The sequence below is a fragment of the Cottoperca gobio genome, chromosome 5 (genome assembly GCF_900634415.1).
Source record: "Cottoperca gobio chromosome 5, fCotGob3.1, whole genome shotgun sequence".
NCBI classification, from domain to species: Eukaryota; Metazoa; Chordata; class Actinopteri; order Perciformes; family Bovichtidae; genus Cottoperca; species Cottoperca gobio.
In genome coordinates this window covers 19,550,855-19,566,626 of record NC_041359.1, presented here as the reverse complement: position 1 = coordinate 19,566,626, position 15,772 = coordinate 19,550,855, and the positions used below count along the sequence as shown (strand labels likewise).

At 38.5% G+C, this 15,772-nt stretch overlaps 1 protein-coding gene across 1 annotated transcript; it reads right to left on the bottom strand.

Annotated features, from left to right (window-relative positions):
* Window positions 1-8,776: 8,776 nt before the first annotated feature.
* mettl1 (methyltransferase 1, tRNA methylguanosine) lies at window positions 8,777-15,451 on the bottom strand. Its single transcript, XM_029431897.1, has 6 exons — window positions 15,228-15,451; window positions 14,430-14,557; window positions 14,142-14,326; window positions 12,161-12,274; window positions 10,125-10,226; window positions 8,777-9,300 (listed from the first exon to the last, which is right to left on the bottom strand). Exons 1-6 carry the CDS (start codon window positions 15,305-15,307, stop codon window positions 9,184-9,186), a joined length of 726 nt encoding a protein of 241 aa, XP_029287757.1. The 5' UTR covers window positions 15,308-15,451; the 3' UTR covers window positions 8,777-9,183.
* Between the last annotated feature and the right edge of the window lie 321 nt (window positions 15,452-15,772).

The window sequence follows — 15,772 nt, the reverse complement described above, 5'->3', positions numbered from 1 at the left end:
GAAGTGGTGGAGGGACGAAGATTTCAGTGCTCATTTTGTTCCCCCGGCTGACGGCAGTTTTTATAACACGCGAACTGCTCCTCGAACCCGTGGAGATAAAGCTATACATTTTTTTTAAAAATCTGGGCCAATCACTGGTGTTAATGCAATGCCGTCCCCGCCCCCCCGTCTGGATGAGACCGTGAAGGCTGAGCGAAGAGGAAGGTGTGTCCAATCCTCTGAGCTCAGACCATCCCAGAGACAGCACACGTGGAGGTCCTGGATACATAATACATGACTCCACTGATACTCCTGAGGCTTATCTCCCCCCTGCAGCACTTTGCTCTCTGATTGTCCAGCAGACGGATCCCATTGATTTAGGAGGGCTGAAACCTCAAGCAGAAACAGATTAATCAATAAACAAAAGGCCTAAATTATGGTTTGGCCATTCTCAGCATCACAAAAAGTCTTATTACAGGCTAACAAAAAGGGGCATCTTGAAGGTAACAAAGACATTGAAACATTATTTCAAGCTTAACTTGGAGAAATAAGCAGGAGCAGCCTGTGTCTTTCACAGACCTGGTGGGGCTTTGTTTACCCAGCTATGACCAATTAATTTGCTGACTTGTCGGGTTTTCGAGCAAGTGAGAAAATCTTGACCTGATTTCATCTAAACTGGAAACTGTCCAAAGCACCATGTGTGCAGACTGTGAACATCAGCGGGGCTGTACTCAGAATCTGCTTTGACATTTGCTCCTGTATGTCATATGCTCTAACTAGAAAACTTAGATCGCTCAGTTTCACAGAAACACGGACGACTGAGTTACACCATTGAATTTACACTTGACTGACTTTCTTGTTCTTCATTTTCTCAACGTTTGTAGGATAAGCCTGTTAAAATGCATCATCTTGTTTAAAAGAGGATCATAATAATCATCCTTTAAGCAACCAACCCAATACCTGCCCCTAACAAGTCATACATTATGACCACAATAATGTACAGCAAACAATATCGCAGCCAAATGCTACAATCCTATATGTGCATAGATAAATGACTGCAGCTTGAAGGAGAAATACATATGGGTAGGCTCCTAAATATGAGCCCAGCTGCTTATTAAAGTTTGTTAAAAATAACATATTAGCATTTTTCTGTCTACTTATAATGATGTGCAGAATACATATCAACATATTATTCATGCATGAGTATCCAGAAGATTTACAAGAGGACATGTCTTGTCAGCCTGATGTTGGTTTATAAAGAATCAAAAGTGACACCATATTTTTATTTTTTAGCAGCTAGTTGGTGTTATGGGATCCAGCGCAGAACCTTAGACCCTCTGTTCTGGATCTCATGTGTTGGCATTCTGCAAAGGTCAAGTAAAGTGAGCATGATTTATTTAGCTGGGCGATGTAGGAGGAATCAACCTCATGAGTATGGCCTGCTACAGTTTGTGTAAACAGGATGTGAGGAAATCTAATACATCTAACTGATAGTAAATATATCATGAGGTCATTTTGGTATGATGAATGGAAACGATGGATAAATGTGGAACCAAGTGAAGTGCTGCTGGGATGGTTTAGTAGAGATTTACGCAGACCATGTGACCACAGATTCAGCAATATCCACAGTTGTGACTTATCAGCAGTTGTCTGCATGAGCTCTTATCATACAGAATAGGAACAATTAGCAACTTCAAGAATTTATTTAAAGACGCAGAGGTCAAGAAGATGCAAACAAATCAAATTAAAGCATGAATTAGATAAATTGCAGCTGTAAAACGGTGAGAATAAAAAAGTTAGGTTGCACAATGATGAAGATGTACACGAAACGCGACAAACGTGAAGTCGATGAAAACACTTGATAACAGCTCCAGCCATATTGGATGAAGACCACTTTTAGGTATTGATGCAATCCTTACATGTCTGACCTACTATTTCCAGTCAATCAGTGAACTGAACATGTGAGTCAGTGGACCCAAAAACAAACCGTGATGCTGAGGTATGAAGATATAAGTGCAACCAAAGCTCTGTCAAAAGAAAACGTCCATAAACAAGACTTCCTGAGTGGGAGATGCAGAGTTATCTTGAAGGAGGAAAGATTAAAAAACATGACCTCTGAAATTTACATGAACACATAATCTACTTTTAGGTCACAAGGGCTTGATGAGTGTGTGTCTTATGCAACACACTGCAAACAAATCAAACTAAAGATTTGCTGTTGTTTCCTTTCCACCTGGCTCCCTCATCTTGAATCTTCACATTTTGCACAGTGGCTCAGATGCAAATGAAATTAATCTGGCCTTGCACGAGTAACAGTAATTAATATTCATTATAAAAAAAACACAATGAGAAATCCTGTGAAAGAATGGCTTCTTTGTGCTGTCGTAAGGTGCAAACTGATGTAGTCCAGTCGTAGATCATGCTGTAGAGTGCAGCGGGGATAGCCTGAGAGGTATTTCCTCTTACTGTATTGGCCCAGTGCCCAGAATGGAGGCTGCTGCACTGCAACATTAGTGTGTTAAAGTTCATGTCTGCCTGTCTGGGTGGTATTGGAAAAGTTTTTGTACACACACACACACACACACACACACACACACACACACACACACACACACACACACACACACACACACACACACACACACACATATATATGTGTATATGAATGCAAATTAATGAGTGTGTGTCTAGTGTTTGTGTTAACAGGCTGGTGAAGATGGTGTTTAAGGTTATGGGGTCTGCTCCAAGCCCTCCCCCTGCGCTTTTTTTATTTTTATTTTTATTTTTTTACTGTATATGGTTTATGAATGGCCATGTTTGTTATGTGATTACCCATACATGCATTAAGCCAGTGGTTCCCAATGATTTCTCCCTAAATCGCCGACAAGCGGTCCAAAATGCTGCCGCCAATCATTTGTCCAAGTCCTCCAAAAAAGTCCCATGTGACTCTCATTTTGATTTCTTTACCCATCAAATTTAGAATACAGATTCTTGTGATCATGTTTAGAGCCTTGCGTGGTCAGGTACATTAAAGAGCGACTGCAGCTCCACACCAGCAGCATGTCTGAGGTCCTCTGATCGGGGTTTGTTGGTTGTTCCTCGCTCCAGGTTCAAGACTAAAGGAGACTTTAGTGCTGTTGAGGTTGTAGCTCCCACATCTGTGGATAATGTAGACACTTTTAAAAAGCAGCTCAGGACCCATTTGTTTAGACTTGCTTCTGTTTAGCTTTTTATGTTTCATTTAATGTCTGTTATTTTGTCTTTTACTTGTTATTTAGTTTTTTGTTGTGAAGCACTTTGAAAAGTCTGCTCTTGAAAGTTGCAATCAAAATAAATGTATGAATATTATTATAATTGTCATTATTATTAATATTATTACTATTTTTATTATTATTATTATTATTATTATTATTATTATTATTATTATTATTACTATTATTATTATGATTATGATTATTACTATCAATATTATTGTTTTTATTGTTGTTATTTTATATCTGATGTATACCCTGACCCCTTCATTAACACCTTCTATCAAGTTCCAAAATGTTTTTATGAATGGGTTGTAAACGATGTTATTTAACAATATTAATGACCTTTTTTCATACAATTTAACTGTAAATGTTAAGGCTTCTTTCATCAAGTTTGCATTCATACTACTTCCACTTGGACTGGCAAAAAGCTGAACCAAATGTATCCATTACTTTTAGTTATTTAAATATTTACTAATAGCTAAATATTTTAACCATTTATCTATAAGGCAATCATCTCAACCTCTCAGCTTGCTTGCTAACTGGATTTCATGCACTCTCAATCTCAAGATGTGGTGTTGATGTGTTACAACTATATATATATATACATATATATATATATATATATATATATATACAACTGCAGATGTATTTCCTAGACATTGAGTAATATTCATATACATGCATGTTGTTCTATTTGTCCAATTGTCTTTTTTGAGGTTGCTCCTAATGATGTTTGAAAAATGTTCTGTTCATGATATAATATTCAGGAGGTGTTTATGATACAGTTCTCTGTATGGTAATAAGCTGAAGTTTGCCAAATGCCTAACAGCTGTCTGTGAGCACACAGGATATGAGGACGTGGTAATGAAGAATACAATTACTCAATCGTGATTTTTGTTGTATCGCTATATCTAAAGATGAAGTGCAGTTTAACAAAAAAACACTTTCATGTCATGAATGTAAAATAGGTGTTTAAGGTTTGGTAAGGAACATCTGTTAGATTATGAGCACATCTGGACACAAGATGTTCTCTGTCATATGAAAGACTTTTTCATCCTGGCTGCATAATGTCCACCATGTGACAGCATACATGTGATAGACAATAAACTCTCTTTGTTCCTGGGGTGTATGCAACAGACCCACTGTGTGAGGTATTGCATAGAAAATGCAACAAAGAGACATCACTCTGGGCAGAATAACAACAAACATGGGGTCGAGTGTGAATCAGCCTTTTGTAGGAGTTTAATGATATCCAAAAACATCCCATAACATCCGAAGATTTGCATAAGTTCTGCACGTTCTGTCAAATCATTCAGGAATATCGTACAATTAGATTGTGATTGCATGTTATGTTTACATTTTGCAGATGTACTCCTGCTAGTACATACAGAACTAGTTGACCTTAATACTGTTATAAAACCCTGATTACATTCTTCGTTGTTTTTCTTAATCATTCTTCCCACTTAGCTTTGGATATGTTTCCTCTGAAGCTTGTTTTTTACTCTGGGGTTTTAGTGCTAAATTAACATTTAAACAGCAGCAGCCTTTCTGTATATTTGATCAGCAAAACACAAGTGGATACACGTCTTCTGGTTGAATTGTTTATTTGGTAACGTCTAAATATATGAATATTATTGGATATTCAAGATTATATATATAGCTAGATGTTCAAAGCAGTCCTTTATGTTGTTATTGACAGTATGTTCAATCCGAAGGGTCGCCAGTTCAAGTCGCCGCACAAACTAAGTACAGAAGGTGAACTGGTATCGGGAGAGGTTCCAGTTCACCTTCTGGGCACTGCTGAGGTGCCCTTGAGCAAGGCAACTGAGCTCCCAACTACTTCCCAGGCGCTGTATAGTAGCTGCCCACTGCTCCTAATACTAGGATGGGTTAAATGCAAAAGTGTGTAAACAAAATGTGTAGCGGGAACCAAAATCTTTGACAGACTTTTGACAATTTGGGAAATACACAGATGATAATGTAAATACCACTCATCTATGTCTGAGACTGGTATCGATCTTCACATCTAACTCTCGTTAAGAAAGAGAATAAGTGTATTTCCCAAAATTAACTACTTCTTTGAGATTAGTTCTGCAGAAATCTTGTCATGAACCGAACAGATGGACAAACAGAACGGCCTCATCAATCCAAAGAACAAATAAAACGGAAGAAACTTTGGGCAAGACAGATCAAAGAGGGATCCTTAGAGTTGTAGACAACAATGCATTGCTCCCAAAACAGACAGCGCTAAACTCAAAAACATTTGCCTAATAGAAAAAGTACAGATGCATAACCTATAGTCAGCATGCAGCATTGTAGACTGGTGGCCACTTGGCACTGTGTCATACTTTGATCAACCGACGCAAGCTGACTTAAATAATGAAGCAGTCATGATGTCATGAGCAGCAGGTGTGAACACTTAGAGAGCTGCAGCTGCTCTACGTTTCAAAATAATTACTTGTGTCCATCAGCAGCAAAGCCTACGATGAAAGGTTTAGTCATATTTCCTAACATTTATCACTTACATGTGGTGGAGGTTGGGCATAAATGGATTTGCAATATAGATAACTGTATTATTTCTGTATTTGGTACAACCCTACTGTCAATCTTTTACACTTGAATAGTTTGAATGATTGTCTGAGAGCGTGATGTTGGTCGTCTGGCTATAAGAAAGTGTTTTCAGAAAGAGAAGTTTTATTTTGTGTCGAGATTTCAACAGGATTTGCTTCAATAAATGCAACAATACTCTTGATTTATGAAACTTCAGTGGGCTGAACCCTTGATTCTTATACTACAAAAACATATTTTTAATACTCAGTTTGAATGAGGGATGTTACGATATACAGGTTTTGAACTGTGATATTTAAATACAATTATAAAATTAAATGCTTAGATGCTTGTGGATTTTATCCGTTCATCTGGTTGTCTTTTCACAATCCATTAGTGTAATTATTATTATTATTTCTAATCTTCTGTAGATATCGCAGTCATATCGTTATTGGGAATCCTTTTGGCCACAATAACTGTAAAGTGAAAATCTGATAGGACAGCCGTAGTTTAAGTAATAAATGACTAAAATAGAAAAGTAGTTTCAGTCTTGAGGGGAGGCAACTGGTTTTTAATAATGGTTTTGAGCGAGGGAATGGCGAAGCTATTAAAGGACAGGAGTACGGGCAGAAACCACAATGGGATATTTTTATCCTTGGATATGAGTCACAGGCAGGGAAAACAGGGCAATTGGAAGAAGTTGAGACAAAAAAGAACATTTAGTCTTTGTTGAGTTGAAGGGGCTGAAAAGATTAGGGTTGGCAACTCGGGCCAGTAGAAGTTTCTCATTAGTCCAGACATGAGGATCCACAGTGAGGAAGGATTTGAAGCTGCAGGCCTGCAGGGTGGCAGATTGTCTGTGATGTGGCTGTGTGGAATCTCAGCACAGTTGTTAATAATGTGGGACAAAACTTGTCAGGATTTGACTCTTGATTGTGGAAGTAGAGCAGCTCAGTTGGGTTTAGGCCGAGCTTGATGTGGCGGGCAGACATCCAGCTGAAGATGTGAACCCGGCAGCAGAGATGCACACCTCAATCTGAGTATCAGGAAGGAAAAGAGAGGCAGAGTTGAGCGCCAGTGAAAAGTAGGAAAAGATGAGAGTTGTGAATGTAGAAAGCAGCAGGTACCTTCTTTATGATGAATGATGAGTTCAGTTGTGCATTTAGGAAGAAAACACACATCCAGAGATCCTCTTGTGGGCCCGTGTTAGAGTCTGGGTGATGTGCAGTATTAAAGGCTTTGGACTATGAAGTCTGGGAGGAATGAAGACTGAGGAAAAAAGAATATTTCAACATGATAAAAAGACGTACATCACTCTTCAGAAATGAAAGCAAATGTTCCCCAAAATGTCAAACTCCATTTATTTGACTGTGTGCAGCTTGAAGCCAAATCATTTGCACTTGTTTTACACTGAGGACACTGACGGAGGCGAAATGTGTCAATGAAATCAGTGTCTTAAGTTTTAACACATCCTTGTGTGTCATAACCTCGGACAGCTGCCTCTGTAAACACGTTCAGAGCGGGTTTAACCTTTGACCTCAATAACACTCAAGACGTCCAGATGAAACAAATTTTTTGGGTATGAAGGCAACCTCCACATTGCTTTACTAGTTTTGCCAAATGCTTTCATTAAGTTTCTCTTTCTTCGATTCCCCTGCATCGCATTAAACAAAAACTTGTGTGATGACCTGATGGCACTAAAATGTTAAAATGATGTACTTTGGCTGACTCAAATGGTTTTGTTGCCACATGGCGATAAGCGATAGCAGAAGAGCGGATTTGAGGAAGTAGATTGGTTAACATCGCACCATGTAAACCTCTGAATACTTCCTGCCAGAAATGTGACTCAAGTAAAACATTTTTTTGAGCAGGTGAAGTCTAAAGTCGTCACTCAGGATTACTGCTGTACAGGAAACACTCATCTCCATATCTTAATGACACAATTTGTGATTGAGCAATTAGCTTTTCCCCTCATGGCCTATTCAAAGAACAGGAAATTCTATTACTCCATTATTAATTATTGCCCGTGGATAAGTGCGTATGCTTTTCATGGGTACAGATGACCGTGGAGATTGCTTCGATATTAAAAGCTTGAACTATTACATCATAGCCTGGTGCCGTTCAGTGTCAAGAGTCTGAGCAAATACAATGAGTGCTTCAATTGCTCTCTGTGATCATCTTAAGTTTTCCAGAGTCAGGGTTTCCATCACTGAGGCATGTGCTGTCCTGTTCTTAATCACCGCCTCCTGCAGCAGCAAGAGGGCTTCAGGCCTGCACTGTCCCGTTTCCAGCTCCTGACAGACAAGAACACCAACCTGTAATATGCATCTGAACTCATAAAATGAACACAGAAAACCAGTTTCTGTTACAGACGCCTTTGATTTGGACTTCACAAAAGATCCTGAGCAGACACGGTACAGTAGATGAAGATATTGGAACGGGTTTGTTTTGAATGTCATACGACCAGTTGTGGTCATTTTGTGTTTTTAGATAAGTGGTTTAATTAAAGTACATTAGAGAGAACCTCTCGTAACCAATCGCAGATATACATATTAATTAAACAAGCTTTTCAACATCTTTATCAAAGAATCTGAAAATATTTAGATTTGAAGGCTCTGTGTTGCGTTCGCTGCTCACTGAACCTGCTGCAGCATGCAGGTTTATTTTTAAACCAGACAATGACCCATAAACAAACACGAAGGATGGAGATTGTTGGCAAACTTCTCAGTCTAATCCATTTCAGATTCAACGCTGCGAGTTATCACTGCAAAGTGTATATCATCGGAAGGATTTCTTTTTGTCATTTCAAACGGTTTAAAGCGATAAAACCTAAAGTCCTCTTCAAATGTAGGATATTGACTCCACGAGCCGTTGCTTTTCATCCTTTTTGTGAGAAAGGCCCCAAAATGATGTATATAGTCTTTCCCCTTTCAGTTCACCTGCTCCTGCTCTATTCACCGTTTACAGACAACGTATTGATCACCAACCCAACATGATTTGTTTTTTTGTTTTACTTAAAGAATTTACAGCTTTACAGGAAATCCAAAACACCACTTCGGCAATAAACTGAAGCGAATCAATAAAAAATCTTTTTTTTTAAAGCGATACGAAACACAAGTCTAGTCTGAACAGATGCTTTTATGATTTACTTCTCTTGTGCCGTCTTTTGAGCGCTAAGGAATGATATACATAAATTATGTGGTAAAAGAAACTCAAACCCTGTGTTGGGTTATAATGTAAATGTTTGCCCATTAATAACAGAAGAAACTAAACAAAACATCGCTGTTCATGTGCCGGGGAACAAGCCACAGCCTCCAGATCCACAGAGCCGTATTACCCTGCATGTGCAGATGACGGCATAAGATCATTAATTGAGTTCATTGCATGTCCAAACTGTTTGGTCTTAGTTTAAATCTTCAATCCTCCGGAAGACTGCGAGGAAATTCTTCCCTCCATTTCTCTGCACTTTCTTTCCTTCCTCTGTGCAGGTACCCAAACGACTTATGATGACATCACCGACCTGCCAAAATAAGATTGAACACAATTGCATTAAAAAGTGATGCAGTGGCAGATAAACTCATGGAAACTTTCATTTGGGACAGTTTATTCACGATTAAATGACTTGTAGTGTAATTATATCAATAAATGAAATACCGATTAAAGCCGATACCAATGTTTTTGTATTATTCTTATTTATTCCCCCTTTTGTGCGAGGGAAACAAAGAAACTGCTTTAAAGTAATTCAGCATTTCAGTACACTATCTGCATAAATCCATTCATCCCAATGTATTAAACAACCTGTAATATATTCTTCTTTCACATGGAAAAGATTCATTCGAGCTGATTACAACTTTCTTGTGTACAAACTTCAACAAGGGGCTGAACGTGACGCTCTTTACAAACTAAAATACTTATACAGTGTGCCTACTCTTCTAAATATTAATGGTACCTCATAGCCTACTACTTACTAAGATAAATGTTTTCCTTTACAAAGATAAGTACCTCTGCCAAATGCCAAATTGTAATTTATACACTTAGATTGTTGTACGGGTTAAACAAACGAGATGACAACATGTTGAGCTTTAGAGGTTTCCAGTTTTTATGCTAAAACTCCCAAAATGTCAAATTCTTCCTTTAAAAAGGAGATATACGTGGTTTGTTTGTGTCTGCCTTAACAAGCCGCCACCAACACGCAACACAACAATAGTGGCAGATTTACTTGTTTATCTGGTGTGACTTCAAGGGTAACAAAGGGTCTTAACCATCTTGGGAAAACGCGTCCACAAGTCAGAAAGAAACTTGAGGATTTCCCACGCAGGGAAGAAAAGACCCACATCAACTTACCAGTTCTTCCTCAGGGACCCGTGTAAACAGTGGATGTTCAGTGAAGTGCTTCACCATCCAGAGGTGCACTTCCTCCACATCTGTCATGGTGTACACCAAACCCTGACGTGCCCAGACAAACACAAGGAGGTTATTTACACAGTTTTGGGAGAAATACGTTAATCAAGCTTCACCGGTGGGTAAATACGCATCTTTGTATCGTAAAAATAAACACATGGCATTAACCAAACTAATTAAATACACCACTGATATCTTCTCTTTTTAACATTTTGCAACATTAAGTGAGGTGGTTTCAACACGTCTGCAATGGTCCTCGCTAAAGACGATAAAAATAACCTGCAAACAACTCAGAGGTTGATCACCTTTGTCACTGTCGTTGACTTTGGAGGCCGCACAGATAACATAACTAGAACAAGGATTTCTTAGAAAACATGGCAATGGCACAGATTTCAACACGAGTGCATTTTGGCACATACAGGTTTCATTTCAGAGAAGACAGAATGAGAAACTGTGTGCTTGCACAGATTCATGTTATTCACACCTGTTTACTGTTTCAGGTGCAGTCTAGTTCAAAAGATATTCACTGATTCACCAATGTAAACTTACTTTACCAATGTATTTTTGTGTTCTGTTGCATCGTATTGTGAGTATTTTGCAGTACTGCTTGCTGAAGCATTGTATTAATAACGTTAGGCCACTTTTTTCTAATAACATGCCGAGGGACTACACATGAAAACGATCTAATTAGCTAACTCTGGCATATTTACAATGAGGTGAAAAATGAAATGTTGATTAATGTGCACTGTCCCTGGTAAATAAATGAACAAAAATCCAAAAATGAACAAAGGGCTTAATTTTTAATAAGTTTATTTTGGTATGAAACCGCCTCTATAGATGAGCTTTTTCCAGCCTCCCCCCACCAGCACAGTTGGCTGCGTGCCAATGCTAAAGGCCCTTGTAGAGATTAAACACACATACACGCACGCGAAAGGAAAAACGATAAAGCCAAATTTAAACACAAGCCCTCCATTGTTTATAAAAACCTCCATCAGTGCTCGTGTCTTATTTGAGTGTCCCACTATTGCTCTGAAAGCTCGGACAGGCAGAAGCCGGGTGTGTGCAGACGTTAACCAGCTGCAGGCTACACCGGTTGCAAAACTTTATTTCATGGAATCACAAGAATCGTCTGTGTAGCTAAAGCTTGATACACCTTATTCCTCTGTGCCATAGAGCAACATTGTTGACCAAGAATGAATAAAAACCTTAATGAGTCCTCACGTTACACTGGGTGACATGTTCCTTCATTACGATGAACATGGGCACTGTAGGTTATTTTTGAGTCGATCCCACATACACCGTCCTGCTGCTGTAAATACTCAGAGCACTACATGTGTATTAGTCCGGGGCTGAAGTCCCCAGCAAATGTGCTTTCACTGCTGTTTGAGTAACGCTTTCTAAAAACTACAGCAGCCCAGCTGTTTTTAGAAAATCATTTAACCATTAAAAACGAAACAACATTTTTTATTCACTTTCATCTTCAGTGGGAATGAGATGGGCGTGTGGCTGCATGCCACCAACAGTGTAGTGAAGTTGGAAAGTACTGAGAGACAGACCTGATGTATTGCTGGTGGTAGTCAACGGATAAATACCACAAAGAGGGTTCTTCCTGAACAGAACATTTAAATGACAAGTTTCAACTCAATTTTGAAATTTACTGAATCTTCAATTAAAAAATATTTTCAGCGCAGAAACATTTAGAAAAGCATTGAACGGAACAAGAGCTGCAACTTATAACTATTACTTCCATTATCAATCAATCTGTATTACTTTTAGATGAACGGGTTAAAAAGTCAGAATTAGTGTCAGAAATGTACCAACTAACCGTCTAAAGTATATTCTCATATTTGAGAAGCTGAGACCAGTGAATGATGCTTGATGAATGACCTAAACAATTATCAAATAATTGCAGATTACATTTCTGTTGATCGACTGATTGTTTCAGCACGAGCTGCAACAAGTCTGACTAATGTACATACCCCGACTCTCAGCGTGTAGGCGTACTCTGCCAACAATGTGGGACTAATAATCCTCCACTTGTGCTTGGTCTTCTTGAAGTGAGGGTCAGGGAAGAGGAAGAACATCTTACTGAGCTGAAAGACACAGAAACAGTAACGTAAGCACAGAATAAAAAACTAAATGAACACTTCATTTCAAACTCCAGTCATTACCTGGTGTCATTCCCACACATGAGATACAAATACTTATATTTTTATTTATTTGATACTATGGTATGCCCCCCCCCCATAAAGTGCCCCATGTCTTTAGAGCACAAGTGAAGGCTCCATTAATACCAGTCTGGATGATACATTAAAAGCAGAAGAAGAAGAAGAAGAAGAAGAAGAAGAAGAAGAAGAAGAAGAAGAAGAAAGAAAAAGAAAGAAGAAAAAGAAGAAGAAGAAGAAAGAAGAAGAAAAGAAAAAAGAAAAAGAAGAAAAAGAAGAAGAAGAAGAAAGAAAAAGAAGAAAGAAAAAGAAAAGAAAGAAGAAGAAGAAGAAGAAGAAGAAGAAGAAGAAGAAGAAGAAGAAGAAGAAGAAGAAGAAGAAGAAGAAGGATTAGATTTTAAGCATTAGTTTGGGTGATTGTCTTTTTTTTTTCTCCGACGGTTTTGTTCTAAATCACGAGCGAGGAAGACAATTATTACAAAACTAAGCTGCAGCGAAAAACATGCTCATCCCATGTAAAGTAATGCATGCCCCGGTCTGCTAAATAAAGCACCCTAATGCAAAGCCAACAAAAACTTTAATAACCAGGCAGAGTTCCTCGGAAACATTTCCAACCCCGAGCTTAAAAGGCCTCAACTCAGGCTGCAGAATAGTCATATTATTTACATTAAACACCGATATAATTTGTATTCCATACTCCCCCATGTTCATTTCTTACTTTATACGTGCTCGGGGCATTTGAGGTGAGTTTTTTTTACCCGGGGTACCTAAACCTACTCTGGTACACTAAGCCCACTGTAAAATCTAATGCGACTTTCAACAAGTCATAGATTACCGCAGCTAATTGGATTGGATAAATGGCGTCTTGCACTGTACTATACTGCCTTGCGTGTCAGTCAATGACCCCATTGTTATACAATCCTGGATTTAATGAGCAATCCGTAATAAATTCATTCAGTCCATATGTCGAACATGAGGAAAGTAATTATTGTAGTCAGAAACGTGCACATTCTTATTCCCTTGGTGGCGCTGGAACCGAGTCAACAGAACAGATTCAGTATCAATCAGTTATTTTCTCCGCCAATGAGGTTATGTTTTTGGGCTCAGTTTATCCGTCTGCCAGCAGGATTACAGGAAAACTACCGGCGCCATTTTCATCTAACTTTCATCATAAACACACATTTAATATTTAATTTAAGCAATCCTCTGCAGACTCATGGTGCTGTAATAGTCCATGCAGTATCATAAGTTATCATTGTGTGTGTTAAATACAGTAAAGTACATATTGATGCTTCTATAATAAGGAAGGCTTCATCATAACGTTTCATGGTTGTTGGTGGTAAGTAAAGTGTAATGCTTTTAAAAGAATCTATGGTGCGTCATCGTTATTATGTAAGACGTCAAAATGTTAATACATCATTCAGAGATTTACAAGTAACATTAGAAGTGGAACCTTAATGATATATTCAAAGTTAAAAAACAAAACCTTCCCATTGCCGCCCAAATCTACAACAATTCTAATAAAAACATACAGTAACACAACCGCAACATTTATTTTTCAAATATCTTGAATAATATATTATACCAAAGAAAGCAGAAGGCCAAGGAAAGAACATTTTACTTTTGTATTTTAATTTCTTAATGGGAACGTATACAGCTGGGCTGAAAACATTGCTTCTGAACTGGGTCATTTTGTCCAGGAAAGAGCAGCGACTGTCTGTATCATCAGGGGGATAAAACTGCAAATCCCTCCTTCTGTCATCCCACAGAAGCAGACACACAGATGCAAACCTACCTGTGCTTTAGAGAAGTAGTTGGGGAGGTACTTCATCGCATTGCCACGAATGCAGGCGATGTTCTGGTAGCTTCCTGGCTCTGAGGCACGCAGGGATCGGATACGATCCTGAACATAATCGGACACTTTCACTCGGATCTCCATGCCAAGCATGAGTTTGTCTGGGAAAAGCGGCGATAACTCCACTGAGTGAAGAGACACAAAGACATGAGAGAAGGGGACATGAGGTCAATACAGAGCAAAACTGTGAAAGCTGAAGGTGGTCAGATCAGTGACATCTATAACTACCCAAAAGCCCGCCGTATCCACAACCAATGTCAGCAAACTCAACTCGGGGGGTCTGTGTCTCAGAGGGGTTGTCAGTGAAGAAGCCAGCATACTGCTCGGACCAGTCCATCTCCTCGGGACACACAGGACTGAGGAGGAAAGAGTTTTCAATTCAACCATTTCGTAGAGAAGAAACTCTGTCAAGCGTCTTTGAGTTACAAGAAAAGCGCTATACAAGTCTAACTTTTAAATGTTGTTAGTACAGCCTCAAAGACTAGTCACCTAATTGAACGACAGAAAAACAATCACCAACTATTTTGACAATCGATTAATAGTTAAAGTAATTTTTCATGCAAGAATCGCAGAAAATGCTGTTTTCAGCCTCTCAAAAATGGAGATTGCCTGTTTTTTTTTCTCGGTTTTATATCATATTAAAAATAAATATTGAGTTTTGGACTAACAAAACAAGACATTTAAAGATATCTCCTTGGACTTTGAGAAACTGGAAAGAACAATTGTCTATATTTTAAAGTTTTTAATCTATTAATCGAGAAAATAGTCGGCCAATTAATCCATAATGAAAACAATCGTTAGTTGCAGCCCTAATTGAGTTGTTAGCAAACCCATCTGAACATTGTATTGTGGCGGAGCAAGACATCTCATACAAAACTGTGCAAACCACCAGAGTTAAATAAGCAGCTACTTTACTTCCTGTATAAATACACAGTATGACAACCATAACATTAGCAGGTACTGGCAGAAAGTCCCATCAGCACTGTGTGGTGCAGGTTGTAACTCGGACACATGTCCACCACTCACTAATCAAACGTGTGGTATGCCATCGGGTTTGAATGGGCTCGCTGTCTGTAGTAACGCTTCTGCGGCATTGACGAACTCATGTTGGATTAAAATACAAAATATTCACTCTGTCACCAAATTAATAAATAAACACGATTGATTCACAGAAAGTCACGTTTGTTTCGGGTTAGTTTGCCACCGGTTATGAGTCGCGGAGAGTTTACGTCATCGCCAAGCGTCTTTTCAGGGTTGCCAGGTCTGTTGTATTTACACGCTGAATGACTTGTATTTTTTTTTATTGATCAAATTGCACATGTACAATTGCACATTTTGACAATAAGAAATACATTCAAACATGCCAGGGGGACAACTGCAGAAGGTGTGAAAAATATACATAAAAATAATAAGAAAATGTTTTAAAAAAAGTAAATAAATAAGAAAAAAGTGATATTTAAGGTACAATTTGTAATCATTTGCATACATACTTTATAGGCAACACATGCCCTTACAGGTTTTATGGCCTTTTTATTGGTACAGATTATGTACAGTACAAAAGCTTTGTTAAA